This window comes from Trachinotus anak, unplaced genomic scaffold (genome assembly GCF_046630095.1).
Source record: "Trachinotus anak isolate AG129_WGS33_773 ecotype Australia unplaced genomic scaffold, CSIRO_AGI_Tana_v1 ptg000023l, whole genome shotgun sequence".
NCBI lineage: Eukaryota > Metazoa > Chordata > Actinopteri > Carangiformes > Carangidae > Trachinotus > Trachinotus anak.
The window spans coordinates 1120118-1135101 of NW_027273874.1; the positions used below are offsets into that span (position 1 = coordinate 1120118).

Genomic DNA, 14984 nt, shown 5'->3' on the forward strand with positions numbered 1-14984 from the left:
TTTGTGTCTGCAGAGATAATGTATCTCACAAAATAAACTTTGTATTAGATCAGGAAACACACTGATACCTGTTTGTTATTCTGATAACAACCAGTCCCGTGTTTTGAATAAGTAAATAGATACAACATCAACAAAAAAAAAAAAAATCAGCATTTAACAAAACGATCTCACCGCAGTGATCACTAGTGGCTGTTCTGGTGATTTCCTCAGTCGATGAAAGTTCAAGCTCAACTTTAGAGCCAACAGGACATGAAGTCCTTAAAATGCTTGGAAATATGGAAATGCATATAAACGCCTGTAACCTCCAGGACACCTGAGCAAATGCCATGAAGAAGACCATGTGACATGATCCAAAGCTCTACATCTGCCACTAAATAGACTTTGTGGTCAAATTGTTGTGTAAACTGCTGTTTCCAAGGTCAAGACTGAATTGTCTAAAAAGACAGCTTGAATTTGACATCAGACAGACAAACATATTCCCTCAACGTGGACATTTTATATTCTTTCTCCTGAAAATAGCTGATTTACAGAAGACACATGGAACAACTGGAAAATACCTTGACCTACTAACAGTTTTGATGAAATAACCAGCGGTTATTTGGAAACACTTTGTTTTTTTTTTTTTTTTTAAAGGAACAGGCAGCTTAAAAGTGGAATTGTTACAGTTATTCGAAGCGGACACCTGTTATTCGCTTTTATTTTGAAGGGAATCTTCAGCGTTTCCGGTTTGCCTGCGGCTCTCCCTGTCTAGCTTGACGCGCCTCCCCTCTGTGCAGCCATGCATTGGAGTGAAGCCGCATAAAAGCTCCTCCACGATGCGGGTGTGAGGTGCGTGTGCGAGGGGGTGAACGGAGGAGGACAGCGGCGTGTTCCCGGCTTCACACCGAGCCCGTCCGTCGGCCACCGGAGAGAGGAAAATGTCGAACCGAAAGCACCGGGACAACCAGGAGATCTGCGCCCGCAAGGTCCGGGAGCTGGCCCAGTCCGGAGTAAACAAACACTGCTTCGAGTGCAACCAGCCCGGGGTGACTTACACCGACATCACGGTGGGCAGCTTCGTCTGCACGTCGTGCTCCGGCATGCTGTGAGTAGAGACCCGCCGCCGCTCCGGGGTTTATCTGCTGCACATCTCGCAGAGACAGGCAGGCGCTGATGGAGCAGCGGAGTAACAGTGGGAGGCCTGAGCTTACACCGTGCACCATCCGGGGACGGATTGGCAGCGTGTTGTCTCATTTTTCAGCGTAAACAGGGGAGTGTTGGTGCGGCGCAGCAGCCCCGGTTGTGTGCACACATTAATTTACGCAGTGTCTACCTCTCTCTCTCTCTCTCTCTGTCTCTCTGTGTCTCTCTCTCCCTGTCTCATGCGTGTCTTCCAGCAGCTCCATAAACGACAGACCGCTAGTTGGTCATTTTCCAGCTCTGAGTTACGTTTCATTTCGTCATGGTGCAGGTTTGACCCTACCTCCCTCTCTCTCTCTCTCTCTCTCTCTCTCTCCGGTGTGTGGGCGTGGATATGCGTGTGTGTGTGTGTGTGTGTGTGTGCTGTCACATTTTGTTCTGCATGTTCAGCCTAGTCCCAGCACTCCCCAGGAAGACGGTTTCAGCACTTCACTGAGCGTGATTGCGCAATCCTGCACACGTATAGCAGTGTCCCACTTTGTGACCCCCGCATGGAGAGCAAAACCAGGCTCAGGTTACTGAAAACATCCTGATGCTCTGTCACCAAGGGGTGTGTGTGTGTGTGGCACCTTTTCCACAACAAATCTGCCCTTAAATTCACAGTCACCTGTCCGGTACTTTCTCTCCCACCTGCTCTGTCCTCCTGTTTTGTCTCAGAGACCAGGAACGACATGTCTCACACGTCTTCCTTTTTTTTTTTTATACTCCAAATTCCTCTCTCCATCTCTCCTCTGTGTCCCAGGAGAGGCCTCAACCCTCCTCATAGAGTCAAGTCTATCTCCATGACAACCTTCTCCCAACAGGAAGTGGAATTCCTTCAGAACCATGGCAACGAGGTGAGTGACGTCCCACCTTGGGCTTCAGGTGGAGGCAGGGCATCATTTACACTCACGAGGTCGTCCAAGGTCGCTTAAGAAACAACAGCCGCTCGTACGTTTTGTGTTTTCTGGTCTGAGTTCAGCTTTAAAACCAAAACTTCCCGGTTCTGATGTGTAAAGTGAAACGTCCCTCGTGGCGGCCGGTCGAACCAGCCTTTGTGGCCGAGCTTTTTTCGGGAAGAATGCTACCGCTGGGCTCACACAGCGCCAAGAAACAAAAGGACCAGCACTGTTTGTCCCACCCAAACCACAATCTATTTCCTTTCTGTGTGTGTGTGTGTGTGTGTGTGTGTGTGTGTGTAGGCCAGTGGTTCTCAAACTTTCTTAAACCAGGGCACCCCTTCACAGAGATTTTTTCCCACTCAGTGCTTATTTTGGCAACAAACTCTCAGTTAAAGGATCTGTATCAAAAATGTCTGTGTATAAACTTAAGGTAGGATTTAGTATAAATTATTCTGGGTGTTATTTTAACAAATAATGGGTTAGTCTATAAAATGTGTAATATAAAATAATATACTGTACTGTAGTAAAATATGATATAATAGTGTAAAAATGTCCAGAGTGATATCTTGTCAATAGAGTGTTTAAAACCCCAAAACATTTAGTTAACTATCAAATAGGAAAAACAACAAAACTTCTCCCGACTAAGAAAATGTTTTTCTTTTGAAATTAAATCATTATTGTGCTTTTTTTTTTTTTTTTTTTTTTTTTTTTTAATGGCTAAATATTGATATCGGGCTAAAAAAATCCAGCATCAGTCAAGCTAGACTTGCGTTTCTATGACAACCAGCAACCCTCAGCTGTCATGTGACCATGTGGCACATTCAACAGTCTTTGTAATGTGTAAATTTTGAAGTTTATGGTGTATCTCTTCTCTTTAAGAATTCAAAAAGTGTAATAAGTGTAAGTGTAACCTGTTTTGATGTGGTGAAATAACACAGCCCCCACCCTGAGACCCACTGGTGTAGGCAGCACTCTCTCCTGGGCTTATATCACACAAGTAAAAGGTGAAGCGTTTTCGGGCTGTCGAGATGAGTGCTGTCCGTTTTTATCAGCTCGCTGTCGGCTGGGATGCGTGTGTGTGTTTGTGAGTCAAGTATAATGTGAGGAGAGGCAGAGGTGTGCATCGTCCAGCTTTGACTCCTCATCATCCTCTGAAGAGTGATCCGGCCAGTCATGATTCACAGGCGGTGATATTTTCCGCGCTCTGAGATGAATCACTGATGAGAGTCTGTTTGTGTGCGTGAGAGACTCTCTGAGACTAAATGTCAAACAAAAACAGTGATTGTGGTTTGATTTTATGCTCCAGCAATTAGACACAGACCCCTTCTGATGCCTGGTTCTGATGACGAACCGCCAAGGCTGCATGATTTTTAAGTGTTTTCCTGCAAAATGTGTGTGTTCAGGTCGGGAGGAGGACTTGGCTGTGTGTGTTTGACCCAAAGACAGACGGCTGCTCTGACATGAAGGACTCTCAGAAGTTCAAAGAGTTCCTCCAGGACAAATACGAGAAGAAAAAATGGTGAGGATTTTTCATCTGCAATAATAACATGCTGATGTAACCAGGCGGGAGCGCAGGCTCAGAGGTGAATAGGGCTGCAACTGATGTTTGTTTTTAAATATTGATCAATCTGCTGATTATTTTCTGGATGAAGCGATTCACAAACTGTCCAAAAACCAAACATATTCTCATTTTCTAATAATATAAGATAAAGAAAAACAGTAAATGTTCAATTTGAGAAATCATTTTTAAGGATAGCAACTTTAATCCAGAGTGAAATAATTGCCTCAGACATTTTTTGATTTTTAGGGAAATGTGTTGACAGGTATTGGACGAATTACCATGAAAGGGAAAAACTGTCTCGTCAGCCTCCCACTTGTAATTCCAAGACAATATCTCTTTGGCAAAAAGAACGACAAATATGTCAACAAACTAGAGGCAGGATGTCTGCAAATGCACCACTGCTGGCAGTTCACGCTACAAAATAAAATCCAAAATTAACACTAATACAATCAATTCAGCTAATTTTATTACAGCTATACACTATTTGCTTGTGTCTGGTTTCACTCGGTAGCTGCTACAAATACATGTCACAACAAAAGTAATTTAGGCTGTTTATCTGGGGTGACTACAAAGTTAGCATTAAGGCTAAAGTGTGAACAAGAACAAGAGCTGTTTTTCCTGTTCTTCCCATTATGCTGAATTTACATGAACACAACATTATACCTGCTAACATCAACGCGTTAGCATTGCCGTCGTTGCATCTCAAATTAAATGTACTGTTATTACTATTATCATTGTGAGCAAGTTAGCATGCTAATATTAGTATTTAGCTCACAGTGTTACAGAACTGCTAGCATGGCTGTGGACTCTTACTCTAGTTTTGGTTTTTTGCTTTGAAAAAAAAACAGCTTTAAAGTCAATCAATCAATTATGAAAATTACTCCAGATTAATTCTCTGTTCAGGGCTAATTGATTAATGGACTACATGTCATTTTTCCAGCTGTAGAAGTGAAATGGTATAATAGGGCAAAATTAGATCCAAACAACCACCAATGATGTTTGTTCCAAAATTAGACATCCACAGTTTGAAATGGAGGCTCCTACTCCAGAAAATTAGCTCAAGGATAATAGCTGCTTTCAGTGTGTCGACGAAAAAAATAGTTCCCGTTTTGGTTTAGCTTCAAGCCATAGAAATATTCTTAGTCATGGCGTTTGACAAACAGAGCATTAATTGTGTCTTCTTACAAGACCCGCCAGTGACAGAGACTTACTTCACCTCCCATCTCTTACAGGCATTTTTCCAAAAGTAAGAACCGCAGGGATGTGGAGGGTCCTTGGAGCCCGGGGGTCCAGGCTGTGCCCCCTTCCCATGGTCCCTTAGCGAGCCAGGCCCCAACCCATAACCTGCCCCCCAACGCCAGATCCGCAAGACCACTGGTAAAATGCTTAATGTGTCCTAATTGTGCACGTAGTGGCCTGAGAGTGATGGAGATAAAGTGAGAGGAGTGAACGGATGAGGACGGGGATTCAAGACTGAGAGTGGGTGGGTGTGGTAGAAAGAGAGGAAGTGAAAGAGACAAGTAGTTCAAAGAGTGCCAGAGAAGAAAACGAGAATAGAAGGTGAAGAAACGACCTGATTTAACTTCCACACTGCAGCAGACAGACAGAGACGGATGGGTTGGACAGTGAGAGGGCCAGGTAACCTCCACATCAAAGCTGCTGCGTATGAATTATTGAGAAAGCATGAAAAAGACTCATTTCTTCAGCCTTTGTGTCTCTCCTTCGACCTCCCATCTGCTCCTTTATCCTTCTCACTATCTTGTGTTCTCTAGTCTCAGTCCCAGCTGCCATCATGGGATCGAGCGCCTGTGATCTCGCCCGCCGACATGCGGACGGACGTGTTCACCGCTCGGCCTTCGCGCTCCCAAAGCTTCAGAGACCCCCCCCTGAAAGGTCAGGGGTTGATCTTTATTGGAGGAAAAGATATTTTTGGACTAAATCAGATTGACTCTCTCACTTTGTTTGCCCTCTTTCTCTATCTGTTGTCTGTCTGCGATACAGATCCCACCCTGTGTGGGATAGAAAGACAGCGGCCAGGCTCCCTGTCGTCAGCGCTGGGAGGTCAGAGCCACGCCCCCTCCTTCCCCGCCCTCCCACGACCATCAGGTATGTCCCTCACTGGAGGCTTTGTTTTCTTCTTTCTCTCAATCTGACTGTAAAGTGTAATTTGTAAATATTCTTATTGTGTTTTCAGAATATTTGTAAAAGAAAAAACATGTTCATAAATTGTTTAATCACACATATGCCTTCATACTCGCACATAAATCATTAAATGTACTTTAATGGTTAATGTAGTATAAATACCCACTGACGGAAATTCACTCCGAAATTTGTGCAAAAGTTTTTGCAAAATCTGAAACAGCTTCCTGGTTGAGGTTTGGGTGGTGTGTTTGAGTTTCAGACAAGCATTTATGAGATGGTAATGTAGTCCAGCTCCATTTTAGGAGAATTGGTCACTGTGCAGGCAAAACACTGAGGCTGCAGCCTCAGCCGTGATCAGGGTCAGGGATATGACAATATATATCCTCTGAGATGATATAAATTAAAATATAATCTACTTACGTTACACAGTTTATCCCGTGGTAGCTATTTCTTAACATCTCTGGCTTAGGTAGTTGTTTGAAATGTCAGAAATCAATGAGCAGGACTGTTTTATGGCAATATTTGACTTGATGTGATTTTTGCAGTGATGGGACGATGTGTCTTGATTTGTCAGGTATTTGATTTGCTAGATTAGCCAAAAACAGACCTTCCTTTCTGGTTATTTTAACCTTCTCATCATAAAGCTACAGCCAGCACCTGGTTAGCGTAGCTTAGCATCAAGACTGGAAACAGGGGGAGAGCCTGGCTCTCTCAATCAACTCATTGATTAAAATGTTACATCTTCTATGCTGAACCCATACTGACAAGCAAATTTAAAAGCTGCAGTTTGTTGTTTTAGTTTCCACAAAATGTTCTACATTGCTTTACAGTATATAATGATAATGTAATATAAAATAATATACACTGTGATGAGGATATCACATCAGTCACTTCAATCTTTCAGTCCCGATGAACCATGTTGAACATGGATGTTGATAGTTTAAGGTCCGTACATACAACACCGTTCTTTTGTTGTAAATACTCACTAGAACACTAAATGTGTATTAATCCGCCACTGAAAATAGTCCCCAACACTGTTTCTACTCCGTTAGAGACCTGTTCGGTAAAACCCACGGTGCACAGCTGTTTCAGGAAATGAAAATGGAACTACACATTAGTGCCCTGTTAGTAGAGGTTTACACCTTCACTAGGAACCAATGGGCTTGTTGCTGAGTGGCACAGAAGTACTGAGACCAACGCGCTGGTTTTGATCTTGCGATGGGATTTGTTAATAATAACAGAAATGCAGAATGACGCCAGCCTTACCCTTTAAGCAGCTTTCATCTATTTGTGGAAAGAGATTTGCCTGTTTACTACCAGTTTGATGAGGTCTGAACTGTAGTAGCCTGCTTCTCATGCATGTTAATGATGAATGTACTAAACTAACTGCTACCTGCCACAAAATTTGTTATATTTGTGACTCAGTTCCTCTTCCCATTGCAGCTTGATGTGTTCTGAGGAAGGCCACAGGGATTATCTTGTAAAAGTGAACACTATGCCCTTTCCTGTTCTTTTCTGTGAGCCTCTAGCCAGAAGATTTGGCAGTGCATAGTGTTGGTGTGTTGTGCAGTTGAATATTTTCATTGATGCTGTTGGCTCTAAGTGTCACTTTGGGAAGGATAAAGCAATAGAAGAGAGTGTCATCATTTTCAGCTCCACAGTGCTTTTCACTACATTGTGTGGGTTTAAAATGGGTCCATGTCGTCATCTTAGCGTACGGCGTTGCCTTCCGTGAAAAGCAAAATTCAGCAGACTGCTTAGCTGGCCACAGATGACAGCAGGGACGGCGGTTTCATATGACGTCAGTGACACTTTCTCCTCTCTTTTCTCTTCTCCTCCCTCTATTTAACCCTCTTTCTTTTCTGTCTCTGCCTATCTTACCTCACTCTCCTCTCTTCCCCAACCTCGTAGCCAGTAGCTCTTTCAAAAACCACTTCACTTTAGGTAAGACACGGCACCAACCCTTGCTTTTGAGTGTGTGCTGAATGGCTGCGATCAATAAGCTTCTTCACGCTGTAACATTCATAATAGATGGGCAATCTCTGGGCCGTGCTGGTGCTGACCATGCTTCACATGCATGTGAATTTGACTTTCTCTTAGAGCAGTTTGAGAGAAGACACAGCACTCTATATTCATTTAGCCACCCGAGTCATGGCTGGCCAGTGTCACATGCTGCAATTTGGGTCGATATTTTTCTTCATCAGTCAGGTTTCCCGCTTCAAAGCTCAGATCTGAAGGCTGAGAGGGTCAAGGAGACATGTACACACGCACACACACACACACACACCGTTCCCTCAGAGGAAGAAGAACAAGTTTGAAGTAATGCTATTTTTAGGCCATAGCTGCCCCCGTCTGCAGAGGGCTGCTGGTATTTCGCTCCACGTTGGTGTTGAAGCACTTAAAAACTATGTGGGGCACAGCTGTACTCCCACAAGGCACATTAACATCACAAACAAACATTGTAGGAAGTTCAGGTATGTTCACAAAGAGAGGCTGTATCTCTAAACTCTCCTGGAGTGGATGATCACATCCCAGAAACATGCAGCTTGACTCTTGCATGCTTTATATCTTCAGATAATCTGTATCGGTTCAAGTCTAGTCTGGTCTGTGTCTCTGACTTGTCACCTGACAGAGGAAAACATGCTGTTTTTATTTGAATCCCTGTGCTAACGTGATACTAGCATGCTCTGCGGCTAATGTTTGTGGAAAGCTTGCTACATGGAAAGATGTTGATCGTAATTTCCTGCCTTTGTTACCATCTAACAATTGTACTTTTTTTTTTTTTTTTTTGTTCGGTGCTTTGAAATCTATCCAAGAAGTTGTTGACCTGCTGCTCTGGCTTTTGACTTTTTGTTAATGCTTTTGTCAACTGCTTCTTGATGATGGTTCATGCTACTTGATATGTCAAGCTGGTCCTGCCTTTCACAAGCCTCAGCATGGAAATGTTAATGTGGCATGAGATAAAATGACTTTATTTCAGGTTGTTTTATGTGGTCTGACTCTCTTTTTATCACAAGTGTACATATAAATAATTATATATTTTCTATAGTGGTATATAACAGTAAGTACTAGCGTAAAATCAGACTAATGTCCATGAATTCATCTGGATTTAGCAGGATGAAGAACTCCTATTTCTTCTATAATATTCCTTAATTTGTTTCTATCTTTTGACAAAAAAAAAAAATCTTACCTCCAGATACATTTAGTGGCTGCTCTGGAGCTTTTGATCATATCACATGAACTTCCTCAGCACATGGAGTTTGCCCAGGACAGTGACTAAGTGGACCCTGTTGTGAGATTGTTTTGTTGTTTTCAAGGTTAAGAGAGAACTTATGGGCAAAGTGTCCTTAAAGGGTTGACAAAAAAAAAAAAAATGTAAAAAATTAATTTCTACAAATTTCATGACAACTGGGAAAAGAGCTTCTGATGAAGACTATGTGATGTAACAGCTACTAAATGGACCGTGTAGGGAGATTTTTTTTCTCCTCACAAGGTCCTTGTCAGTTTCAAAGTTCATTCTCAACCTTGGACACAGCAGCTGAGAAAACAGTTACGCTCAGAGTGAGATTGTTTGTCCATTTAGTAGCTGTTCTGGGGTTTTTTGACCCTATCCCATGATCATCTTCTGCAGATGGAGTTTGCCAGTGCTCAGAAAAAATGTCACCTACAATTTCTCGACAAACTCCATATACTGATAATTGAAAGTTGCAGAAAGTTACTAAATGGACCTTCATTTTATATTTGCATCTTTCATTGGTTTCAATAGAAATGCTGTCAAAATTTACCTTTTATTTTATTATTATTATTATTATTATTACTCACCACTTTATAAAACCTATGAATAAAATTAAGTATTTATTTTTGCTCACCCCCCTCAGTCATTTGGGGGATTTTATTATCCTACTATTTTTATAACTTACCTCTTAAATGCAGTAGAGCCTATTCGCTGTCTCAGTCTTGTTTTCTCGCTCTCAGGTCGTACAGTATCGGCCTCAGGGGCCACGGGGCCCTTTAGGGCCTTCCCCAAGTCTCTCAGCGTGGACTTTGGAGGTCTGAACCATCCTCAGCCACAGCCCCTGCCCCAGTCTTTGTCCCAGCAGCAGCAGCAGCAGCAGCCTGCCAGTGTCGGCCAGACGACACCCCCGGTCAGCCGCTCCAACGCCCAGGACAGGTACGCTGCTGTGTCCCAGCTGGACAGCGTCTTCTCTGAAACATCCTCGGCCACAGGTAGGAAAATGTTTGCATTTGTGACTTGATGTGTTTAATGTTCATGTTACCACTGGACTAAACCACCAGCTGCCTCCACCTCAACCAACTATAACGCTACCTGCACATTTAACGATCTGCATCTGTAGAAATTAATCATATATTAAATAGTAGTAGATCAAAAGGACCATTTTTCTGCAGCTGCTTTTACTCAAAGTAAGTAGGATTCTGATTTCAGGGCTTTTACTTATAACAATTTTAATATTATATATATAGCATTGTCGCTTTTACCTAACTGAAGGGCCCGAGCACTTCCTCCACCGCTGTGCAATAGAGAGATATACAGGCAGAGGGGGAGTTGGAGTGTGCATGTGATATAGATTGTCACGGCCGGCTCAACTAGGTTGCATAACATCCTTACTCCAAATGCCAAGGCTTTTAGCAGCTGAATTATACTCATTGTGTTTGCTCCAGCTCATGCACAGCCAGACTCAAGGCCCCTCGTTGATTCGTTTTAAAATCAGCTGTATTTGTTTAATGACCAAGATGCACAGGATTCATGTGAGAAGCCCCCGAGCTTTCTACAAGAAGCTCTGTTGTTTTCCACCTTCATCACATCCTCCCCTGCCTGGCAGAGTAAGGAGGTTATTGATTTTCTGCCCTGGCTCACTTTGATTCATATCAAGCTGAACACAGACACCATATTTTATTCAGCGAATTTGTAATGCTTTTGTTCTCTGATGACTTACATGCTGAAGATCAACAGTTTGAACTCCTTGAGAGATTTTTTACTCGCTCTTTAAGATAGTAGCACCACTTGATTTTTTTAAATTAGCGCTCATTAGAACCCGGGGGTGATGTCTGGTCCGTGTGAAATGCTTCTTTGCAGCTCCACCTGCTGGTCCTCCGCAGTACAGCGCCATCTTCGGCAGCAGGCTTTCGTCCAGCTCTACTCCTGCAAGGTAGAAAGAAAATCAAATCTTGTCAAATCAACTTTTGTTTAACATGGCAGAGCTTTAAATTCCCTGTGCGGGGAGCCCTTTAAAGGTCATATTCTGATTGATCTTCAATTTTTCTGCCTCTCCACAGTTCCCCTGGTGTCGATACAGTCTCCAGCTCCCAAACCTTTGCAAGTAGGTACCGAACACAAACTGCATTGATCCTCCCTGCTAGCCTGCACTGTATTTACACTCGGCCCCTTCATCTTCAGAGCCACCCAACACCCCTAATTAGGATGCATCTATGTGACTCAGAGCAGTGTTGGTTTGAATAGGCAGGAATGTACCCTGTTAACCCCACACACTGTGAATTATCTTCCCCCCTGTGTGTCTCAGATTTCCCCAACCCATTCAGTTCCAGCTCCAGCTCTGCTTCCCAGCAGCCTGTTGCCCTCTCCCCCAGTAACCCCTTCAGCAATGCCTCAGGAGGTGAGACTCATGTTCATGGTCCATCAGACATTTAACTCTGCTGCTTCCAGGTGAAGGTTCTTAAGACGGGAAACCATCACTACACATTTTCTATAAGACCTTTAACCTTGTTATATTAACATTTTTTATGATGATCGACATTTTCATTGTATCATCAAATCTTGATTGTGACAGAGGTTTTTCAGCTTGATTGACATAATCCAGATTCTGGATGGAGAACGAGTTTCCTTATTATTCTTAAAATACAGATTAAGCTTCAATTTATTTGCAAATAATAACAGCTTAAAAATACTGATTTGTGTAAAGATATATAAGATATATTGGCAGTGGCAAATCCATCCATGTTAATCATGCAGCCATATTATGAGTTGATGTATTCAGTTTACCTCTGACAGGTCAGGTAGCTCATTACTGCGTCATGTGGCCTGTGCAGAATATGTAAGACTCACTTCTCTGTCATTTACCTTCCATTTGATTCCAGCCGGCGACTGTTTCATTAATTATCTGCCGCCTGATCTCACGATACGTGGGTGTCGCTTCTCTCCAGGTGACTCCAGCGCGTTTGTCACCTCGCCCACCTCTGTGTTCCCACCGTCCGCCTCCTTCCCAGCGCCTGCCACCCAGAATGCATTTCCTCATGAGTCAGCCAGCAACCAGGAAGCCAACGGTAACTTTTGTTTTATTATTATTTTATCTCTCATAGTCTGACATTCTGTGTATGTATATGTTGTTTTATCACTTATAATGATTTAATTTCAATAGTGCGGCTTTTGTATGTCTCAAGTTTAATCAGTTTTAGGTCTTGATCGCCATTTTTAATAATACATGTAATTATGTAAATGTTCATATTATGTTATAAATCTCCATTGTAACATGGTAGAGCAGGGAAGAATGTAGCACTGGTAGCAGTAGTGGTTTTTTGTGTGTAATGCACATACAATTTCCCAGCCCATATTTGCCAGACACGAACACAACTTCTCACATTTATTTCTTAGAGTGCGTCACAAACTTTCTCCTCTGATAATGAGATTTTTTAATTTAAAAAATATCAGCCTTAAATGATCATATGATCACATGATCAGAAATAAATACATATCACATAACAAACAAAGCCTTTAATCTTGTAGGAGACCGTTACAGTAAATCTACCTGTGACTATAGATAGTTGTGTACGTTAACACAACACATAGAGATCTTTTAATTCTTCTACTCATAAGGTCCTACACTATAATTATGTTTTAATTAGAAAATATGATTATAATTTAGGTTTAAAAGTGACAGTGTGCACTGATGAACGACGGGCTCACACCCTCACATCCACATATTTAAGGTAAAAATGAAAACCTGCGCACACACTGTAGCTCTGGCTGCACATCAAACACTGGGAAGCTGCGAAGCTGCAAACGTTTCATTATTTCAACAGTGACCCACAGCAACAGTCCAAGAATACCAATTCACACAGCCAGTGCCGAGCTGCTGCTGCTCCTGCTGCCGGCTCGGTGGCTCACCTTCTTCTCTGCGGTTTCTGGTTTCAGTGCTGTCTTCACACCACATGTTATTTTCTGTCACGTTATGCTGTGCATCGTGTTGCAGGTTTTGCCTCCTTCCCCGCGTCTGACTCTCAGCCCAAAGTCCCTCGGCCGATGTCGGTGAACCCGTTTACTGTGAGTACACGTTCACTGCCCGGCAAACAAGTGCACTTCAGGGGTATAAAAGACACGGGGGGGGGCTAATTGATATTTTTTGCAAGTTCTCCTTTTCTGCAGACTACAGGAAGTATAGTAAAGGCCTCCCTGCTCATTCTCACCCTGTCTCTCTTGTCCCTCAGGGGAATGTTTATCCCAGTCGAGGGACGTCGCGAAATCCTTTCATCTGACCCCCCCCCCAACTCTCCTTACTTCACCCACCCATCCATCTCTGGGAACTGAGGGAGAAGTGAACTTGAGGAGTTGCTGCCATTTCAAAGCCTCTGGAGTATTTTCGCCCTCTGAGGGAGGGTGTGACGTCCATGCAGACCCCCCTCCCTCCCTCTCCCCCTCTCCCCCTCTCTCCCCTCTCTCCCCTTTCTGTCTGTGTTTACGTGTTTGTGGAGGATAAAAAAAAAAAAAAAAAAAATGTGCGAATGTAATTATGAAATTTGTGTGTGTATGAGAGTGTTGGCTTGCTGTCTTTGTACCACAAGACGAACGTCAAAAGGTGTTTGTGTGCCAGTAGACGCCACCTCAGGGCTCTGTGGGAGTCACGGGCAAACGACGCCTCTATGATTTTTTGCAGAAACACACACACACACACACACACATATATTACACACGTCGCTGCTGCTGCTACTTTGCTTTCATCTCCTGCTAAAAAGTGCAAAAACAACCAGCCCGCCAGTGAACACCTCAGTGTTGTCTTCTGCTTTAAAAATGTTTGAGTCTCTCAGTTGTCCAAAGGAAAAGCCAGTTGAGACTCTGACCCTGCATCATGAGTTTCTACAGATGGGTATAAAAGCCTTAACAGCCTCCTGATGCATGTGAAAGATAAGACAGGCTTTCCTCTGTAATGGGTGTGTGGAACACGTCTGCATTCGTCACTGTTTTTTGTCAGGTTTCCTCTAAAGGATAATCTATGTTTTCCACTCTCAGGCTGCATGCGCTTAGAGGGCTAAAAGGAGATGCTACTGAATGTAAAAGCAATTTCAGAATAACTTACGTAAATGTGTATGATGACTTCATCGCTTCATGTACCGGACCAAAACGTTCTCTCGTTGTTTTTTCGGTTGACATTGGAAATTTGATTTCCATTATTTTGCCAAAAAAAAAAAGAAAAAAAAAAGAAAAGAAAAGAAAAGAGAAGAGATTCATGTAACAGCGTCTTTGTAATGACAAGTATTCATGTTCATAAAATCAGTTTGTTGCTTCTTAAGTCAGTTTGGCTCCGGGTGTTTCTTTTTGTTGTGTTTTCTTGCTCGTTTATATGCAAATGTGTTGAAATAATCTCATAAACAAAAACACAAGTATAAAATGGAACTGAGAATATTCTTCAGTGTGATCCACACTTGTTTTTAAAGGCTGTAATGTTTCCTTGAAACAGCAGGGGGCGCAGGTTATCCACTTTTCTCTGACCTCGTACACAAGGTTACTTTTGGATGCATATTGCATAACAACATACATACTGCATAAGCGTACAGTACGAAGATAGAAAGCCTTAAAAGCCTCCAGAAAGACTATTATTAGACCCATTTGAATCATTTATTGTAGTTTTAAATTCAGAGTCAAATAATGCGTGTCAGTAATCTGCCTTTAATGCATGTTTTTTTTTTTTTTTTGGAGCTTTATCGCTGTGAGGGATCGAGGTTTCACTACTGAGTCTAGACAGGTAAAAACACTGAGTACAGACAGTCTGAGTGGCAGCGGTGAGACGTCTGTAAATCCCTCATTCATTCAATCAAAGCAGCTTAATTTGCTGTTCTTCAGACACTAATATGAATCAGTAATCATAGGAGAAGCGCCGTGTTTCAATAAGACTCAATGAGTTCACTGTGACCCTTGACTTTTCATATTTTTATGCGACCTCACGCAGTATTAATTGATGTTATCGTGTAGT

At 42.6% G+C, this 14984-nt stretch overlaps 1 protein-coding gene across 7 annotated transcripts; it reads left to right on the forward strand.

Moving 5' to 3' along the window:
* The first annotated feature begins 736 nt into the window (after positions 1–736).
* Positions 737–14307, forward strand: agfg2 (ArfGAP with FG repeats 2). Of its 7 annotated transcripts, XM_071459382.1 has the most exons (15): positions 942–1084; positions 1570–1693; positions 1922–2015; positions 3464–3579; positions 4854–4998; positions 5394–5514; positions 5623–5727; positions 7675–7707; positions 9739–9990; positions 10859–10931; positions 11059–11102; positions 11304–11396; positions 11878–12063; positions 12990–13060; positions 13225–14307. In XM_071459382.1, exons 2-15 carry the CDS (start codon positions 1671–1673, stop codon positions 13270–13272), a joined length of 1404 nt encoding a protein of 467 aa, XP_071315483.1. In that variant the 5' UTR covers positions 942–1084; positions 1570–1670; the 3' UTR covers positions 13273–14307. The 7 variants fall into 7 exon arrangements, with proteins under 7 accessions (XP_071315482.1, XP_071315479.1, XP_071315481.1 ...); XM_071459378.1 differs by lacking the exon at positions 1570–1693 and having other exon boundaries at positions 773–1084; XM_071459380.1 differs by lacking the exon at positions 1570–1693 and having other exon boundaries at positions 773–1084; positions 11944–12063.
* Positions 14308–14984: the final 677 nt, after the last annotated feature.

What these genes read in the sequence shown, in the direction of transcription:
- agfg2 (XM_071459378.1), top strand. Translation starts at nt 918, where the DNA reads ATGTCGAACCGAAAGCACCGGGACAACCAGGAGATCTGCGCCCGCAAG. An exon ending in AAATACGAGAAGAAAAAATG is followed by an intron (nt 3,580 to 4,853) that starts GTGAGGATTTTT and finishes CATCTCTTACAG; the next exon opens with GCATTTTTCCAAAAGTAAGA. An exon ending in CAAAAACCACTTCACTTTAG is followed by an intron (nt 7,708 to 9,738) that starts GTAAGACACGGC and finishes TCTCGCTCTCAG; the next exon opens with GTCGTACAGTATCGGCCTCA.